The sequence below is a fragment of the Garra rufa genome, chromosome 1, assembly GCF_049309525.1.
Source record: "Garra rufa chromosome 1, GarRuf1.0, whole genome shotgun sequence".
Taxonomy (NCBI): domain Eukaryota; kingdom Metazoa; phylum Chordata; class Actinopteri; order Cypriniformes; family Cyprinidae; genus Garra; species Garra rufa.
The window spans coordinates 57,911,251-57,932,698 of NC_133361.1; the positions used below are offsets into that span (position 1 = coordinate 57,911,251).

General features: G+C 37.4%; 1 protein-coding gene across 1 annotated transcript in view; it reads right to left on the reverse strand.

Annotated features, from left to right (window-relative positions):
* The window catches only part of cep112 (centrosomal protein 112), a 192,039-nt gene that overhangs the window by 96,966 nt on the left and 73,625 nt on the right, over positions 1 to 21,448 (reverse strand). Inside the window, 2 exon segments of the mRNA XM_073834124.1 lie at positions 91 to 198; positions 8,029 to 8,164. Coding sequence (XP_073690225.1) covers positions 91 to 198; positions 8,029 to 8,164 — 244 coding nt within the window.

Here is a 21,448-nt window from a genome sequence, read left to right on the forward strand (position 1 = left end):
AGTAAACGGTTTGTTCGTCTACATTTCTACCAAAAGAAAACCATTAGTCACACTTAATGTAATGCAAATGGATTTGAAGAGAAGTTTGACCTGCTGCTCGTATCTTCGCTGCAGCTCCTCCAGCTGGTAACTGAACTCTTTAGACTGCTTCTCTCGTAGAGATTTAGAGCGAATCAGATCAGCCTCTACTTTCTCCATCTGAAAGCAGAAAACACAATGAATTACAGTTGAAATATTGTTCACAAGAAAGGCACAACAGACTAACATTACCAGAGTTACATTCAAATATTGATAATCGAAGCATAAAAATACACAGGGCACAAATATTGAGTAAAAACAGTTAATGTAAAATGGATTGTATGTAATATGTATAAAAAGGAATATGTATATATATCGGAATAATGGATTCAGTCTCTTAGCTGGCTGAGGATATTCTACATTTAGCAAGTGTAAGTCAAGGCCATGTCCGATTATCCAGAGGACGTTCCTTTCTATGATGCTGTTACAAACAGATGAATGCAAATGGACAGCAAAAAAGAGAAAGAGAGGGGGTGGCAGGAAAAGAGTGTTGAACACTTTGATGTGGGCTGAATCTTGGACAGATGATGATCGCTGGAGACACAGGGTGGAAAGAGAAAGGTGAATCAGAAAGAACATGAGCAGGATGTGGGCAGCAGTTCTGAGTCCGGCGAGAGCTTTAGCATCCCCTAACACTCGCCCACAACTACATGACCATTAGTACACACACACACACACACACACACACACACACACACACACACACACACACACACACACACACACACACACACACACACACACACACACACACACACACAATTGCAGTCTGCCCAGTGCAACGCTCCAGAAGAACTCTGCCCACACTGTGCCAACGTGACTTAATGCAAGCCTGTTTAAAGCTTCCTGTGGGAGAGCATGTCAATACTGATCATACAAAAGCACACAGAATAACATAGAAAAGAATGCTGTGCCCCATTTAGTGCAGGATGTGGGGTATTCCTACCAACCTAGGCTATATTTCTCTAGGGCTGCCCCCGACTAAAGATTTTTCTGGTCGACTAGTAGTCGTTCATTTTAACCATTGGTCGACTATTAGTTGCACATTTATTAATAAACCATATAAATCATAATAATGAGCCTTTAATTGCATACATAGCCTAATAAGCACTCAAGCGCATGCAAAAACAGCTTGTCACAGTGCAACGGCAGATATAATAATCATGAATGTGTCAGGGAAAAACAGCAAAGAGATTGCATTAACATTTTAATAACTTATTAATAAACTCATGCTTTCTTAGCTTTTTTTTTGGCTTAAGAAATGAAGTCGGCGACATTGACTCGCCATTTCCACAGCAGTGATGTGCCCGCATGTTTCATATGGATCACATCTGAGAATATCTGTTTTATATTTGAATTGGTTCATTTAGAAGAATAGACATTTTTACTCACTATAGATATATTTTCATGTCTGTAAGGCAAGTATACACAGAGTTTCGAAGTTTCGCAATCAAGTTTACAGAGACTGAGACGGCAGAAAATAGAGATGTTCCGATACACTTTTTCCCCTTTCCCTGGGCTCAGGGTATTGGCCGATACCGAGTACTGATCCGATACCTGGGAGTGTATCTGTATATATAGCTTTAGCTACTACTAGACCTGAATGAATTGATATAATTATTTTATGGTGTGCTTCAGACGTATTCTTTAATAAAACATGAACAAATATATACAGTGAACTAGAGTAATTTTATTATCTGACATACATTTGATAGTAATATGTATAAAACATATATATATATATATATATATATATATATATATATATATATATATATATATATATATTATAGTTAGCAGTACTACTTCTGGTTTTCTGATGTACACTGTAGTGATTCTTACTAGATCTTGCAGCAACCTTATTTATTGTGCGGCAAATTCAAACGCTTCTCACTGGATCTCGCAGCAGTAACAGTGTCACAAAATAAACATTGGCTCCCGAATAAAGCTATTCTAGGTTTGTGCAAGTTTGTCTGCGTTGTGGTCCGAGCTAATAAACAGAATTTACAGTTTAACGTGAAATGTCACGGAATTTGTCAAAGTTTGGATGAATTAGGTCATTACAATTAAATCAAATCGTGATATGGACTAAAATTTGTAAATATTAAGCCGCAAAATGACTATTTAAATATGAATTCTGCGTGTCTCTGTGTTCATGAATGGTGCAGACACGTGGTTTTGTTTACTACTGGTACTGAAGTGTATATGCATATGAGAAACATCAAACGGCAAATGAAACGAAAGCTAAACTAAACTGCACTACGTTTGAGCTGTGCAGCGCTGACCGTTTTTATGACTGGATTCCATGATTCTGTGATTCCGTTCGCGTTTTCCGTGGAAATCATAGGGCCTTACATATGAGACATGTCCATGGTCCAGTCTGAAATACTGCCAAATAGCAGACATACTGCTAGCACGTTTGTATTTCTTCTTCTCTAAACAGTGGTTGCTTGTGGCAACTCTGGACAACTATCTATGTTTGCATTCCTAGCACTGAAGAAGAACTGATTTCCGGTTTGCAGTGTTAAGCAAAGCTAGCGGCCACAACTCGCTGATACCGGTGCTAGAATTTTTTGTGGTATTCGTACTAGTATCGGAATCGCAACAACCCTAGCAGAAAGCGCTTACTGTTTGCTTTCAGTATTTTTAAAAAAAGTGCAACATTTCGTTGTTATTGAGAGCACACAAATAAACGTTGGCGGTTAGTTCATCTCTCCAAAACTCCAAAAACATGTATAATTATGGTTCTCAGTTGTGATGAACACTAGTAGTAGTAAAACACCACCAACTTTCATTTCTTCCCATGCAAATTATGATTACAGATTATTAATTAATAAAGACCTATATGCACAATTCCATGATTTCTTAACTAACACATTTTGATGTTTGCATCACATAACCACGTCCACATGCATGGCTTTTCTGGCATGGTAAACTTGCTTGATAGCTCACAGCTAGTACAGCACAGCACTTGACTAGGAGTTATAATAAAAAAGCTTGTTTATGTTTTTGCGTAGGGGGTAGTTTATTTCCAAGTGCAACATACCATTAACCCTTTTAGCATCACTCATTGGACATTTAATTTCCAAACTGCCATGATAAAACTTAATAAAATGTTGCCAGATTCACAATAAGTTTCAGATAAAACAACTTGCTTTTAGTGCCACTGACTAGACATTGCACTTTTGAAAGTGTCAGGAAATGTGCAAGAAGCAACGTAAAATCATTTTGCAAAAATGTCACCATGACCCTGGGTCGATTCCTACTTGTATATCTCTGATCTCCACCATCAAGGCGCTCCATAGTCTGACACTCACAAAATGAAAACAAAACAACAGCATTGGCTTTGGTGATGTTTGATCAAACTGTAGACAATAAACAATATTATACAATTCACTTAATGTGCAGATGTATGATGAACAATAGAGAGAATCCCGACCAGACCAACACAACAACTCTAAAAGTTTGGGATGGGACTGTTTGGCTGACTATTGGCATTTTTTTTTTTTTTTTGCAATTTTATTTGGGGACGCCCAAAGCACAAAACATATCTTCAGCTTTCTGTTTGAGTATTTAGCAGGCATAGTGTGTATACTACTGAGCCTGTTTGTTTTGTGTTCATTGGTCCAGTCCAAGTCTCTCCTCTAGCTAGCGTTTAGTAGAATGACATAAGACGAGTTTCTCTTCTGTTTTTCTGCATTCGTTTCATAAGAGACAGGACTGTCTTTTTGAAGCAAATCAGATTGATGCAGCCTCCATTTCACACATGCTAAGAATGGCTGTGGTTTGTTTTAGGATGGAACTTTTACATGTTGCCATTAGCAAAGCAGTACCAGGACTGTGACAATAACTTTTTAGAAGATATAAGCATTTTATAATGGTTATAGTATTAAATCTTAACGGAAATAACAACAGGACTAGTTGCTTAATCTTTAAAGTACATAAATAAAAATCTTATTTTATGCACTTCTGAGTAAAAGCCGGAAGCAAATCTCTAAATAAATACTTTTTATTTATTTATTTTAATATGGTTTCTTTATAAAAATGTGCAATCATGAATCATACACAACAATACTAGTAATATTTATTAAGAAAGTAAACCAAATCAATTTAGATCGGATCATTTAGTTTCGAATGGCGATTTAAATGATGAATTCTGATATCTGGATGCTATATAAATCTAAATAAGAGGCTTTTAACAGCTAGGTAACAATAGCGTGAATGTTTGGTTCAGCACACATTGGACGCAGCTGTGGCAGTGAACCCGGATGGCGCCGAAGCGGCCCGCTCCAGCATCTGCGTGCAGGATGTGATGTGTGGCTGCAGTCATGTGCATTGTGTTGATGCTATGGTGGAGAAGACTGAAGACCGCTGTTTGGGGGGCTGGAATTGTTATGATGGAAATGGTGAATGTACAAACAGTCATACAGCATACATGTCAGGATGAGTAACTATTCCTGATGACTAACAATGAGTTCTGTTTCCTCATCTAATACCAAGTCAGTGGCTGCTGTCTCAGAGAACCAGATCCAAACAGTGTAAAAGCTTTTTAAGACAGCTGAGGCGGCTAATGAAGATAACGTAACCGTTTTTATGTGAGAGAGGTTAGGGAACGAGATGGGAGATCAACGCACCTTGTATTGTATTGGAGCACATGTGCTAACTATTAGGTCATGCTGGAAGCTTTTTTAATGACATGAAGTGTCGTCTGAGAGATGCTCGCTGCCCATATGGGGGAATGCAGTGAGACTGAACGAGGGGATATGATTTATGATCCAGTCTGCAGTACTGATCACTTGCTGTCTGGACTCTCTGGAACAATCCAGAGATCAAATACATCCTGAACTCAATTATACAGAGATACCAGTGAAAGAATGTCTCACATTTTCAGCCTTCACTCGTCTGCCTCATTGCAGTTCATTCTGGTCAAGAATGCACATTTAGACAGAAAGAGACTGTATGACTGACTTTCTAAGTGGCATCTTAACTTGGAGGGACTTGTCTAAGTTGTTCCTTAGACGGAATTATTAATTTTTAAAGTATTGCTCAAAACAAAATGTGTGGCTTATAATACTGCTTGTTATAACAGAATATTTTAATACAAAAATGTCACCTCTATATTTTCTTGCAAAATAAAGAAAACAAATCAGGTATATCAGCTATAATAGCTGACAGAAATTAGTCAAGGTGCTTAAATACTTGCATTGGAAGCTACACGGAAACTTTATGGTAAATTATGGTATGTATGATCTTTAAATAATATCGGTATTTACATGCTAAATATTTAAAGTGTACCTAAAGTATACTTGTGTTACACCAGGCCAGCAGGGGGGCTCTTACCCACACTGACTGTTGCTGCTCCCTCTGCTGGCCTGGTGTAACAACTAGCAATAGTTCCACTTTAGCACAATCAAATATACTTCAGTATGTCTTTAGTTGGACTTTAGCACTACTTCCACACAATTAAAGGGCATTAAGTACAAAATTAGTTGTTCCAATTTAGCAGACTTTAAATCTTCCAGTTTAGTATACTAAAAGTATATTTTACATTTACATAATATGTAAATGTATTTGTAGTATACTTAGCATGAAATACATTTATTTTAAATACATTTTAGTATATTTATTTGTGACCCTGGACCACAAAACCAGTCATAAGGATCATTTTTTTGGAAATTGAGATTTATACATCATCTGAAAGCTGAATAAATAAGTTGGACAATATTTGGCCAAGATAAAATTATTAGAAAATTTGGAATCTGAGGGTGCAAAAAAACAAAATATTGAGAAAATCGCCTTTAAAGTTGTCCAAATGAAGTTCTTAGCAATGCATATTACTAAACAAAATTTAAGTTTTGATATATTTATCAGGGTTTCTGCAGATATGAACAAGTGAAATTTAAGACTTTTTAAGACCTTTTTAATACCACCTTATATGAAATTTAAGACCTAAACCTGTAATGGAAATAGATATTATATTACATGCATATGTGATATTTAATGTGTTTAATGTAAAAAGTAAACAAAATTTCATGGCTGTCATAAATTAAATTTATTACTACGATATACAGTGAACTTTCCATATCAGCAGATACTATTCCACACAAAATATCCCCATAAAAGTACCACTAGAAATATCTGATTTAAAAAAAAAAATTCTGAAGCGATTTTTTTTTTTTTACTTTTGAAATGTATGCGTACCTTTGAAATTTATTTTATGAATTTATCAATAAATTCTAAATGGCTGTTAGCAGTGAGATTACATAATTTACACTGCAAAATTAAAAGTGAGATTAATGTTTTAAATACATTTATTGATTTATAAATATATATATATTATAAATGTTATATAAATACTGCGATTCTGTCTGAAGACGCAGAAACTTCCACAGAGGGAGAAAAAAATCTACAGTTGTTAGCAACTGGCCTTAGCCAAGCCCTATATTCAGTTTTTCCAAGCCCAGTTTCGCTAAACTTGCACTTCCTCATAGCTAAAAAGTTAAATCCATTTGACTTCTGCGGTACAATCCGAGAGAGACTCGCGCCAATAACAGAAAGCTGATTGGCTATTGCATGCTGGTCTCATTTGTAGTTTAAATTCAGCAAATTATATTTGGAATAGTGAAATAAAGAACTACAACACCACGGAAACAACAGAAAGAGAATTTAAATGAGCATTAGAGGTAGCGTTACATGGACATCGGAAAAATAAGACCTGTGTAAAATTATTTAAGACCTAGAACAGCGAATTTAAGACTTTTTAAGGCCTAAAATTTTGATTTTTAAATTTTAGACTTTTTAAGACTTTTTAAGACCCCGCGGAAACCCTGATTTATGGAAGAAAATTTACAAATGACCCATTCAATGTATTTTTGTCTATTGCTACATATATACCCGTTCTACTTACAGCTGGTTTTGTGGTCCAGGGTCACATTTTTCACTAAGGAAGTTATATAACATAAAAATAAAATCAATATGTAATATTTGCATATTTAGTGAAATGCATCTCTTTAGACTTTTGTATTCTAGCTAACTGATAAGCTATCTAGCCATTGTATATTTTTGGGTCAATAAAAGCCTCCTGTAGCGAACCAATGTGTTTTTGTAAGAAAAATATCCATATTTAAAACGTAATAGTCACTTTAATCTAGCTTGCCCTAACAGTTGTACACAGAACTTGCTGCTTTGGAAAGGGGCATGGCAGTACTGAAACGCCATCTAAGCTGTTCGCCAATCGCGACGCAGTGAGACTGCTAACCAATCACAACACATTCTGTTTTTCGTTAGGCGGGCCTTCATCAAGCCAGAAACTAATCGAGTCATTCGTGCCAGCCTTGGGAAAAAAGCTATTGTAATATTGTAAATTATGTAAAAAATAATGCGTTTTTCAAACCACCAAGCATGAGAGTGTTCTAGTTTACCCCCAAAACAAAATCAAGACTTTGTAAAAGAGCATAATAGGACCCCTTTAATGTAATTAATTTCTTTAGTTACATCTAGAGTTATACTGTCAACCATACCCCTAATCCTCAACCCTCCTTTAAACCTACCACAAAACCTGTCGTTTAACTTACCTATATCCCACCTCAATAGCAGAAAATGTGATTTGCGATACAACATGAACACAGTAAGTACAAAACAATTCATTATTTTTAAAGTAAGTGCATAGTAATGACTACTTTGTACTGTACTGTTGTTAACTATCAGTACATAGTAGTTAAAGACATGCAGAAGTGCTCATTCTAGCAACCTGGAAACTTGTAAACATGACTTCAAAAGCTGCATAGCAGCCAAAAATACCAGATTTGGATTTCAGTCAGAATGTGTGTCAGAGGGTCAGTGAGCAGTCTCATGGTGAGACTAATGCTGTGACAGCTTCCGTGAGCTTGACAGAGCATCACTTTCATGAACCTTGTGACACAGGGTAAACCGTAGGAGCCCTTGACTCACCTGTTGCTTCATGTCAGCGTAGGTCTTCTCTGAGCTGAGCTCCACCTGCTTCTTAAAGTTCTCCAGTGCGCTCTCAGCCTGCTGGGCCTGATGTCTCTGACTGTCCCGTAGACGAACCAGCTGCTCCTCTTTAACCCTACAACATAAAAAACACACAAATTGGGTCAACCTGTGTATATACAAGTGTCAGAACACAGAGTGAAAGTTCTCCTCACTCAGCTTCGTTTCATGTGCTCTAACATAACTGAGATGGAAAACACGTCACATAAAAGCTGCATGTTGAGCTTTATACTTATTTTTTATCAGCTGATTGGGGAAACGTTTTATGTTCACACAGAAAACTATAGCGCCCATCTCAGCGCACAAATGTGTGTCAACGCAAAACAAACAGCGACTCAGACTCATGTCTGACAACAACGCTGAGACACAACCGCCAAAAGAGCTGTCAGATGCAAGCCAGACTGCTACAAAGAGCTCGTCAACCTGCTTTCACTGTCTATATCCGTGCATGCGTGTATGTGTGTGTGGCACATCTCACCCTCCCTCAAACGAGTGTAATTACTGTGGTAATTACTTTTCATTGAGAGAACAATTCACCAGGGCCCATGAAACTATATATTAGTACTTCATCAAACAAGTTAACCAGCACATCTAAAAAACCACTGATTTAAAATATGTGACATTCAATGATATAAGACGCAAGACATTTAATGCGGGGATTGTTTTTCTTCAAACATATTTTGGTAATCATGATTTACAATAACAACATATGGAAAACATAAAATTTTAATAACAGCATTTGCTTTTACACAAAATACTACAAATATAAATAATATAATACTGTATATACATACACTTTCTCTAAATTAACATCATCAGTTCAAGAGAAGGACATCCTTCTTTAGTTATCGTCTTATTTAGTGTACACATACAAAGCAGGCATAACAATAAGAGGAAATTAAAAACAAAACAAACGCAAAAAGGAAAAAAAAAAAAAGTTGGGGACCTTTTTTCTTTTTCTATGGCCTCTTTTCTGTGTAATTTTGGTCTCTCTCATGTTTGACATCAAAAGATCTAGAAATTGTTTCTCCCTGACTGTTGTGTAGTCTGTAATTATTAATCTGTCTTGCAACATGAATGCCTTCAGGGCAGAGCACACACAAAAGAGCCTTCTGCTCATCTCTGATGTGGAGCAACCAGCAGACAAAAAAACACTGAAAGAAAGAAAGAAAAAGAAAAACAGGCGTCTAAACAAGAAAGAAACAAGAAAAAGGCGAAGCCACAAAAATAGCTCTCTCTGAACATTTTGAGACGTTCCAGAGAGAAGAAGGAGCAGCTCAATGTGAGAAAGAGAGGATTAGTTAGTTAGTGAGTTAAAGGTTTTAGTTAGTGGTTTGATTCTGTTTGTCTGTCCTTATGGTGAAGAACACCAACAAGATCCTATTCATGTTACAATAACAGCAATCACAAATTTGTTTAAACACACTCAACATGAAACCAAAACTGCTCCTTTTAACTTTCTTTATATGTGCTCTGGGTTTTATTGTGAAGACATTCTTGCTTTGTGCTTCTGAAACAACTTAATTTTTTGGTTGACGTCATCAAGCCCTCTTATTTCTCAACCCCTCCCTTCTAACCACCTGTCAAAGAAACCACTATTCATCATCAAGCAATCCCTGATGAATAAAAGCAAGTTTTATGATGTTGTTGTACTGTCAGTTGGTTTGCAGTATTGACAAAGTGTTGGCTATTGACACTTAACTATTTTGTTTGTCTTAATATTGTAAAAGAATTGTCATAGAAGCAAAAATGAAGACAAGGCGGTCCACTGCTATAGTTTACATAAGCTCATAGTTAATGAGACATATTCATTAAGATTTTTTTGTCCATTTTTGTAGGGTGTTCCCCCCACTAGCGACCCAGGATGCTATGATAGAATCCAGCACACTGGGACCCTACGGAGGACAAGTGGTTTGGAAAATAGCTGTTGTGTTACATCTGGTTTTTCAGTGGCGAACGAGTCAGTGCACGAGAATTAAAGCGAAAGTGACAAAAGTGAATAAGTAAATAAAGAGCTGCTTTAAATGTAGTTAGTTATCAACATACAGTTGAGGTCAAACGTTTACATACCTCTTGCAGAATCTGCAAAATATTAATGATTTTACCAAAATAAGGGTTATTTCTTATTTTGTACCTGAATAAGATATTGCACATACAAGACATTTACATATAGCCCACAAGAGAAAATAATAGCGTTTACATACAAGTGATTCTTAATACTGTGTTGTTACCTGAATGATCCACAGCTGTGTTGTTGTTTTTTTCGTTTAGTGATAGTTGTTCATGAGTCCCTTGTTCACCCTGAACAGTTAAACTGCCCTCTGTTCTTCAGAAAAATCCTTCAGGTTCCACAAATGATTTGGTTTTTCAGTATTTTTGTGTATTTGAACCCTTTCCAACATTGGCTATATGATTTTGAGATCCATCTTTTCACACTGAGGGCAACTGAGGGACTCATATGCAGCTATAACAGAAGGTTCAAACACTCGCTGATGCTCCAGAAGGAAACACAATGCATTAAGAGCCAGGGGGTGAAAATAATGTACACATCTTTATTCTGTTCAAAGTTTACACCCTTGGCTTTTAATGCACTGTTTTTCCTTTAGAGGTATGTAAACTTTTGAACAGGGTCATTTTTATGAATTCAACTATTATTTTCTCTTGTGGACTACACGCAGATGTCTTTTACATGAAATATCTTATTCAGATCAGTACTAAATAAAAAAATAACATGCATTTTGTATGATCCCTTTTATTTTAGTAAAATAATAATTCTGCAAGATGTATGCAAACTTTTTTGTTTCCCTCAATGAACTGCAGCTCCCCAGTACCAGCAGCACTCATGCAGCTCCAGACCATGAAGCTACCACCATCATGCATGACTGTAGGCAAGACACAATTTTCTTGGTACTCCTCACCAGGGCATCGCCACACATGCTGGACACCATCTGAGCCAAACAAGTTTATCTTATAGTCTCATCAGACCACAGGACATGGATCCAGTAATTCATGCTCTTGGACAGGTTGTCTTCAGCACACTGTTTGCAGGCTTTCTTGTGAGCCAGCTTCAGATGAGGCTTCCTTCTGGGACGACGCCTATGCAAACCGACTCGTTGCAGTGTGCGGCGTATGGTCTGAGTACTGACAAGCCGACCTTCTACTTCTGCAACCTTTAAAGCAATGCTGGCAGCACTCATGCATCTGTTTTTTGAAGCCAGGTTCTGCACCTGACACACAGAACTCAACTTCACCTCTGTATGACCCTGACCATTGTAGTGTAATTCAGTTTCAGGGTGTTACTGAACCTCTAATAGCCTTGGCCATCTTTGTGGAGAGCAACAATTCTTATCCCTCAAATCCTCAGAGAGTTCTTTGCAATAAGATGCCATGTTGAACATCCAGTGGTCAGTATGAGAGAATTGAACTTAAAGCACCAAATTTTAACTTAAAGATACACAACTTTGTATGGTCCTGTCAAGCAGAAGTTATAAAGTTATAAAAGTGAACACTGAAAAACCCAAACCCCTACATCTGCATTCAGTCTTCATCTTGCTGCTTTGATCTCACTAATACAACAGCGTGCATCCTCCTATTTGGCCTTTTATGTTAATAGTGTTACATAGTAGTTTGCTTTTGTATAGTACATACTTTTGGTACAGTACTTCATTGTGTCAACACTTGGTATGAAAAGTTGTATCCTGAAGCAAAACCAGCTGAGAACCACTGGCCAAACCGAAACAAAAATAGTGTATTCTGTAGTAAGCAACATGTGAAAGAGTGAATACTGCCTTGTTTTGTGTACAGATGTAGGTTCTGTCCATTAGGGCTGACAGGGTTGTGTAGACTGACCATGGGTTGAAAACCCATTCTGTATTTTTTTGTGATTTTTTCACAGGAGATTTACCCATATTTTGAATTAATCACTGGGTTTAGTTTTAGGATTAGAAGAAAATGTCTGTAAACCTGGCAGAAAACGACCATTACTTTTTTCAGTTTTTTATAAGTTCTATAAGTGAGCATCATCAAGTTTCCAGAAGGCAAAGGTTCATCTTCTATGTAGGTGCATTGCTGTGAGAACACAACAAAGGCTGACCAAGGGTGTGGAAGCGGAGAAGAGCAGACAATCCGTCACCATCCGTCACAGAGAGGGGTGAGATGAGAAGGCAGAACGAGGAAGGACAAATAAAGCAACGCGGCAGGGAAAGGGGAATGCCAGCTCCGCAGAGGCCGCCGGCTTTGGCTGGGGTTTGTGCTCGGAGAAGAGTGGAAGACGAGCAGACTTAAATTAAAGATGTGCCGTCAAACCAGAGGAAATCCTTCTCATCCTGCACTCTTTAAGGGGATTTTTTGGGGGAAAAGCAGAAGGAAGGGACTTAAGGAAAGGGCGACAGTGCTTCCGCCTAGCCACAAGTCAGACAGGAGGGTCAATTTTCCAAACCTCCTTAACCACAGGACGCCTCCAATGTGGAGAGCAGGACGCTTCGATGGGGAGCTTGTACTGTAAATAAGACTGGAGATGCTGCTAATTCAGATGCTATGCCCACACAAATGCACCCATTAATTTTCATACAGGCTGTGTTCAACCCGTCCGACGCCTGAGACTCTGGCAACTGCAACCGCAAAGAACCTGGGCTTGTGACCTTCACGGCACCTGAGCTGTGATGGATGCCACATCAAACACACTTTTGTCTGACTATACAAAAAAAGAGCAAACAATTTACCATACAGATTTACACTGACACATTAGTGATAAGACAAGTATAATAATAACCCGTGAGTGTTGGGGAAGACGCTTGCTAAAAATATCAGCAATACTTACCTGCAATATACTCTTTATAAAACCTCTTATATTAGGGTTTATATGTAGTTTGGTTCCAAAACGCTATAAATCAAGTAAAAATTTATTTTCTGTTTCAAACTTTAACATAGCATCTTTAGGTTATAATAACATTAAAAATTAAAATCCAGATTTTTATTTTCAAAGATTTATTACCAAAACTGGTGCTTTTTTACCCCAAAATGCAATAAATCAATCAGGGCTCTACGCTAATAGGAATAAGTTGCCAATTTTGTTGCGGTTTGCAAAATAGGGAGAAAACATGACAGAATAACACGGCGGATATTGCATTTTGTGTAAAATTAAAAATTGACTTTTCAATACCAACCAGATACAATACTGATTTTGGCAGGAACTTTTTTTTAAATGGCGATTATTGCATTTTGGAACCAAACTGTTCATATATTAAATATATTAACATAAAAAATTGGACATCCCAAGTCCAAATTTGTTCTACTAAATTTTAAATCAAAGATTTAAATCAAAATATCTTATTTAGCACTTACAAGTTGAGACACAAGAAGAGATCCCAAAATTTAGGAAACTAACATGGCCAAAAATAAATAAATAAATAAATAAATGCAATAAGACTAATGAACAATAATGAGAATGTGGAACCAGCCCTAAATTATTTTCTTAAATAATTTAATCAAACACAAAACCACATATTTGTTATTGATATTGAAAGCACAGCTTTAAACAGAACTACAATAATACCTTACAGAATTAAACGGCCAATTTCCTTTAATTGCTCATAAACTGGGGATGCACCAAAATGAAAATTCTTGGCCGAAGCCGAACAAAATTACACACTGGGCCGAAGGCCATAGGCCGATTACCAAACACGGATTTTTGTGTTTTACCCTCAAGTATTCTGCCAATTTTCATAAATTAAATAGCCAATATTAGATTTTTACAGTTTTGTCCTGCTTTTCAAAGAAACAACAATTTAAAAATATTTAACACTGAACATTTTTAACATTCTTGTAGACAAAAGTATTAATAGAGCTGATGTAATAATTGTTATCATTATTTTTGTGTTACTTTTTTTATTTTATTTTACAGAACAACAGTAAAATTACAATACTAACATTTATGAATGTATGCAAATGTATTTTGGCGGAAACCCACAAGACCTCAGTACTACTTTTTGCTGACAGCAGCAGATTTATGACTGATTCTCATCACGCAGATTTCCCTTGCGCTTTGGACTTTGAACCCTGGCTAACAAGTGTGTGCAGCTCTGTCACTTATTTTCTCTATTTTATATTCGCTGTTTTGGCTGAATAATTTTCGGTTGCCAAACATTCGGTGCATCCCTATCATAAACATTATTATAAGTACTTGTATACTTATCTGTAATAAAGATTCCATAACAGAACAAAGTATTCTGTAAAAAAAAAAAAAAAATCCAGTTTATCCAGTATTACATAAACTGATTCGACTCGATTCCTGTTTGATTCCAATTTGGAGTTTGGTCACCATACTTGGCCACATGCCACATCCTTAAATTCTAATGGAAAGAGAGAGAGATAATGACTGCTTAATTTTATATTGGATAATTTTTTGTTCATGTAATATATCATAAATATACTTTATGGAGCATTTGAGTGAAATCATCAGACTAAAGAGCTGTACAAACTCCAGATTATATAGGCAGCATCTTCATATTAGACTCACACTTGGCCAGCACTCAGTCTCTCTGGACGTGGGCTATAAACACACTAGGAGAGACATATGGATTCCAGGTGGATTACACCTCTCCACACCAGTGTGAAGCCAAAGGCCGTCCACTCCATGAGCTCATCATGACGGAATGATAACACATCCCGCACCAGATCAAAGCTGGGGCCCAAAAAGAGGCAACACATTAAAGCCAGAGAGAAAATGCAAAGCTGAAATTTTCAGCGCCCTCAAAAGAGGAGTGCCTCATTCCTCGGTCCCCAGAGAGCCAGAAACGCACAGAAACAGCCTTGCGCACTTTATGGCTGACATGCAAATACGCACCGTTCAAAAATAACAGCAGTCGCTGCATGAGCATGCAATCTTAACACCCTGCGGTTCCAGGGGATGGCCAGTTATTGACTGAGATATGACTTCTTGCTTGTCATTTTATACCCGATTTTATATCCATTTTATACCCAATGTAATGCAATCAGAGAGGGAGTTCAGTGACAAATATATTATTCCTCATTCAATTTCAGACTATGTTCTGAATAACATACTACAGATGCAGAATACAGTATGCATACTAGGCAGACAATACACATTTTCTGCATATGCATATAATACCCACAAAATGTATAGTATAGATTATACTATGCTGGGTAAATTATTCTTGACATTACTTGAATTGACATTTAATTTCTATTCGCCTTATTTTTAACACAATAGCGGGCTATTTGTTACTTTACTGTGCAAGACTTCCCCATAGACACACTTGTTTGTAGTGCAAATAGTTCACTGCACTTTCTCATTCTTCTAGTTGTTAACCTACAACAGCTAATAAATTGGAAATCTTGCACATTCAAACAAATTAGCTTACGTTTGGGTTGCAAAATAAGGTGGACATGATTTTTAACACTTGTTTAACACCTTGTGACAAATGTTGAACCATTTTACACAAAATTAAGGTTACAAATGCAAAACTGATGATAGATGATAACAGGATGGTACTTATATGAAATATATGATGAGGTCCTGAGAATGCTGCATACTACTGATTGAAATTCAGTAGGGAGTTAGCTAGTATTCCACTCCAAACGCAGCCAGATAGCCTCCAAGTACAGGATCATGAAATCAACATTCAGCTCAGTGTGCCAGCGATATGCATTTTTCTTCTTTCAGACTGCCTGCATGCTGTCAAAAATATTTGCTTGACAAGCTTTGATGGTGAGGAAATATCTGGCAACCGTTCGTGAAATCTGTTTAACTATTGACGTTTTTTTATACTTTAAAATTTGGGATTGACCCAAAATAGACATGTAACAACTTCTTCAACGCAAATAAAAGTTGTTCATCAGCGTTGATTGTTGTGACGTTGTGGACCACCAGGAGTGTGTGCTGCTGAATCAGTGAAGTGTGCGACTCCTGGGTGGGATTACATTCAGGGACGCCTCTTAATTAATGTCATTCCCAGTGCAAAAGACACATTCAATGACACACACCATAAACCTCCTGCTTTAAGTGTGGGGCGATTATTCAATGATGTGGTTTGCGTATGATACAAGAAAACAACATCTGCATCCCTTTAAAACTTCCAGAGGAAATTCCAAACATGAGGAATTTGTTTGTAGTTTTCATCTTAGCACTGAAAGGTTATTCCTTCCATCCCGGATGATGAGTGTGTCTGCGTGGCGCCCCCTACAGGAAGAGCAGGTGTCTGCAGGAAGCAGGGGCTGATGGTATGCATGTAATGCTCTGTGGAAAGTGTGACTGTGTTCGATTTAAATGCTTTCAGATGCATGAACCAGCGGGCTGTTTTCTCCATTCCTATGCAACAGCGCGCGCCTCCCGCTTCTCTCCTAGCAACAACGAACGAATCCCCCGCCGAAAGGCCTTCTCTCAATGTGTTTTTGGACACTTTGGATTCATTAATTTATAGTAATGCTCCAGAACATCAGGCATGTGTTAGACACACATGTATGCGGACCATAACTCATAAACAATGCAAAGTTAAAATGAAGGCGGAAAAAAAATGCACATAATTGCAAAAAAGTAAAAACAGATGACGAGAATAAAAGTGTGTTCTTGCCACATATGCAGCTGAACGTAATGTGCCTGAAACTTCTCTGAAATTCAGAGTGTTTGTGGTGTTTGGTGAGTTGCACAAGCTTGTGTTTGAATCAACTTCAACAGATCAAAGCTGAGATCAGATTTCAATCACCTATCCACGATCAAGAGTTTAAAAATGAAAGCGTCTACACAGCAACACATGTGAGCTGTTTACCGCCAAGAGCAATACTGCAGACTTTCAATCAGGCAGCACTCAAGACCTGACTCATCTTTATGCTGAGATGAAGGGTCATGCATGTTTCTTCAACTATGGGCATGTTTGACCCACTTTGCGACTTTTAGAAAATAAACTCTTTAAGCTCTCGATAGTTTATATAGCATATCCACCAACAAATGAAGAATTATGTCAACATTTCACCATACCTCCTGTGATATAATGTAGTATATTTGATCACATTCTGTGGTGGAAATTACACTGTAGACATTTCTGGATCAAAATGGCAGATGTCTTTGTCTTGCTAAAGCTAAATCCATAGCTAGCACTGCATGTATTGTAAAAGTGTGAATAAATAAATTAATGAATAAATAAATGAAATGATACAAAATAAAAATATCTCTTTATAATAGGCAAAATTGTTGTTTACAATGAAAATAGCACTACAAGTGAAATTTGTCAATATTTTTCACGCAATGAATACCAAAATGGTTTTAAACATATCTAACATAGATAAAATAATATGGATTACACAATCTTCACAGAAAAGTTATTTGAAAAGTTAATAACAAAATATTGGGACACTTTATGGACATTGACAATATTCAGTGTATGCATTAAAGGATTAGTTCACTTCCAGAACAAATATTTACAGATAAAGTACTCACACCCTTGTCATCCAAGATGTTCATGTCTTTCTTTCTTTAGTCGATTAGAAATTATGTGTTTTGAGAAAAACAGTTCAGGAATAATCTCCATATAGTGGACTTCAATGGTGCCCCAAAGTTTGAACTTCAAAAATGCAGTTTAAACGCAGCATCAAAGTGCTCTAAACCAGTCATTCCCAAAGGCGGGGTCCCGACCCACAAGTGGGTCGCGGGAAATATTGTTTGGGTCGCCAAGTCGAGCACTATTTTTCAGTGCGCTATATACTCTTGATTAAAATTTATATGTGTAGTTCACCTATTAGCCACATGAGGGAGCTCGTTGTTTTCTTCTTCTGCTTTCTTTTTTTTGTTGTTGTTCTTTAGCTGCGCTCTGCATTGCCTGTTTCATACTCTGTCTGCAGTGCGTATGCGTTGCGTATTTTTTTCCGCACCCATGTTAACGGATTGGAGCGTTCACATTGCACGCGGTTGCTGTCCAGCAGTGCGTCCCAAAAGCAGTGAGTTTGCAGCAGAGCAGGGATCATTTCGGCAGAGTCTATTTTTTGCTGTGCTGCAAGCGCATTGTTCGCTGTAAAAATGAACATGGATTAATGAACATACATATAAATGAAGTCCACTTTTTCACAGTCAACACGTGGCTTTTTGGCTAGGTTTAAAATAAGGAAAAGGGCAGTTTTAAAGAAAAAGGCAACATAATACTGTACGTGCACTTGTCCAGGTAGAAAAGTTCTTTAAAGGATTGTTTTTAATAAAGATTTAATGCGAAAGAAAAGCATGAGAGCCGACTGTTTCTGTCTGTGGTAAGTTTTAATTAAAATATTTTTGATAGCCCAATTTCAATTAGAAAAGGAAGCTATAGCCTCCCTATGTTGTGTTTAAATGTGTTGCAACTTGCTTGAGCAACTTAATATATAAATCTAGAAGTGCATGAATAATATGTTGTTTTTTATTGAGTTTAAACGTGAATATGTCTGTTATTGTATTAGTGTACTGTGATAAAAGAGGATCACAATGCTGAAAAAGCACTTGTGGTTTTGAAATCAAAATAACGGATAAATATTGTGTTTGTGGTAAACAGCATTTTCTGCAAATCTGCATTTTACTTAAATAAAAAAAAAAAATGTGCTTTGTCAAATATCTGTATCTCTTTTAAATAGTTAAGTGGAAGCATGACCTTAAAAATGGTCATACATATTTTGTTAATGCATAAATTCTCTTCGTGATATATGAACTATATGGGCTTAATGTTTATTGGGTCACAAGGATTTATCGACTTTAAAATGTGGGTCCCCAGAAAAAAAGTTTGGGAAACACTGCTCTAAACGATCCCAGCCGAGGAAGAAGGGTCTTATCTAGCAAAACGATCGGTTATTTTCTAAACAAATTGACAATTTATATACTTTGATCTGGGTCAATACAGTTAGGGTATGTCGAAAAACTCCCATCTCATATTCTTCGCTGACTTCAAAATCATCCTACATTGCTGCAAAAGTACCGACCCAGTGTTTACAAAGTGAACATACAAAGTAGATCAAACACCCTTTACAAATAAAGGGAAAACAGCACTCTATGACGATTATGAAGTTGAAGACGAAAACGAGATGGGAGTTTTTCGACATACCCCAACTGTATTGACCTGGATTACACAGACTACACATGTGCATCGCAGAGACGAGACAAGACAAGCATTTGAGGTTATAAAGTATATAAATTGTCAATTTGTTTTGAAAATAACCAAATGTTTTGCTAGATAAGACCCTTCTTTCTTGGCTAGGATCGTTTAGAGTCCTTTGATGCTGCGTTTAAACTGCATTTTTCCATTCAAACTTTGGGGCACCATTGAAGTCCACTATATGGAGATAATGTTTTCCCCAAACAACAATTTCTTTATGACTGAAGAAAGAAAAACATGAACATGGATGACAAGAGGGTGAGTACATTATCTGTAAATGTTTGTTCTGGAGGTGAACTAATCCTCAGATGTATTGCAGTGTATGCAGTGCACTACAACAGCTAAACTAATGAGTTTTATTCATCACAAAGCTCCAAACCACACATAGGATAATGTGGCTTAAAATATCCCTGGACTTTAATTTTCTTTAACTTTAACTTCTTGGACTCTAATTAAATTTCCTTGCCTGGACCATCTCTCCACATCAAAAAGTCTTAAACCTAAACAGAGGGAGGTCTTGGTTGCTTGAACTGCTCTTTACAGATATGCAGTATATTCAAGTGTAATGAAGCGTTCACACTGACAACAATTAAATCAATGGAGGTCACCAAGTTGCACTGCTGGTTGCAAGTACACTGATCTGAATCAGGCGTCAAATAGCATGAGCTTCACTACATCGCTGCGCATTTGCAATAAAGCCAATCTCTGTTGCTTGTGTTGATATATCACTCTATAAATAATAATGGTATCTGCATTTTTAACCCAATACTGTTTGGTTAAAAAAATTTGGTTGATATCGTTTGTTTGGCAAATGTGTGCAGTGTGCTCTGAATGTTACATTTAGACAAATGTAACAGGCCATCCAGACATGCAAAAAAAGTTTATATACAGTACTATGCATAATGCAAAAATAGTAAGAGTAGTATGGCACTGCAAACACACCCTAACTCCCTGACTCTCCCAGGCTTGGAGAATCAACTCAGAATGACAAAAATACATATCCAAATACAAATCCAAATGAGTCTCTTCTATGTCTGTAGGAGCTCAGCAAAATCATGTTTTGGTAGGAGAGCGCTTCATCTAGGGAATGCAACACTATCGGCTTCAAAACGAGGAACAGAGTTTAGGGCCAGCTGGTTTATTTTCTTGCCTATTCTTATCCTCCGTCTGATCCAGCGGGACTGCAGTGATTAGTCCGTTTGATGTTGGCCTCTGAATCCCCAGGGATGTGCCCCCTTCCCTTCCTCCCCCACCAGAGCCGGACTGGGCTGCAGCCGAGACTCAAAGAGATCCGCAGCTGCAGACGTGGGACAACATAACCGAGCCAAGCACATATCCCTCATGTGAGTTTACACTGACAATCATGTCGCATTTTAAGACAAACATATTGTTCTGTCATTTGCAGTGATGGGAACTGAAGTGGGCTGCTGTTGTTTTGCAGAATATGTGCTTAAACAGAGATGGACGCAAAGCAATCAAGCACCTCTTCATGCAAATCTAAGTATGAATTGAAATACTCCTGAGTTCACTGACTGGGAATTATTAAAAAAAGATGTATGGGTTCAAAAAAAGCGCGTTCATCCAAATAATGGATTTTCAGAGGCATTCAGCTCCAAGAAGTTCTTGTATCACCTTAAAATGAAGACCAGTTTGAACATTCAGAGCACAACAGTTCGCCATGTATATGCATTTCCTCTGATGATCAGATAGACACGCTGATCAAAAAATCCAAACGTGTGTTTTTTTTCCAAGTGTGGTAGCTCACTATGGTATTGCCATAGCAACAGAAAGTTAAACAATGCACCAATTCTCATTTGCATTGGAAAGGGGGTGGTTCTTTTGATGGGAAGGGGGCTCAGACAAACAAACAGCACACCAGCTGCTTGCGTCTGCATGCATACATGTTTAAACTCACACGTGCATATCAAAACCGACGAAAGTCTAAATACTTTATAAATAAAATGCACTTGCAAAAATGATGCAAGACATGCTAAATATTACATACATTTTCACAGCCTCTCTGTAACACATATGCACATGAAAGTGTGTCCAACATGCCAGCCTGCATATAATGCGGTGAGCAGCCAGCACTTTATGCGGTTTCATCTCGTTTAAATTTCTCCGCTCATCCTCTGATCTCCGCTATCAGGCGGTGCTCTCTTGATGTGTGTGCTGGCTGGCCGTTTGAAGTTCTGCACTGACTTTAAAGCGGCCAAAAGACCCTGAACGGCAGG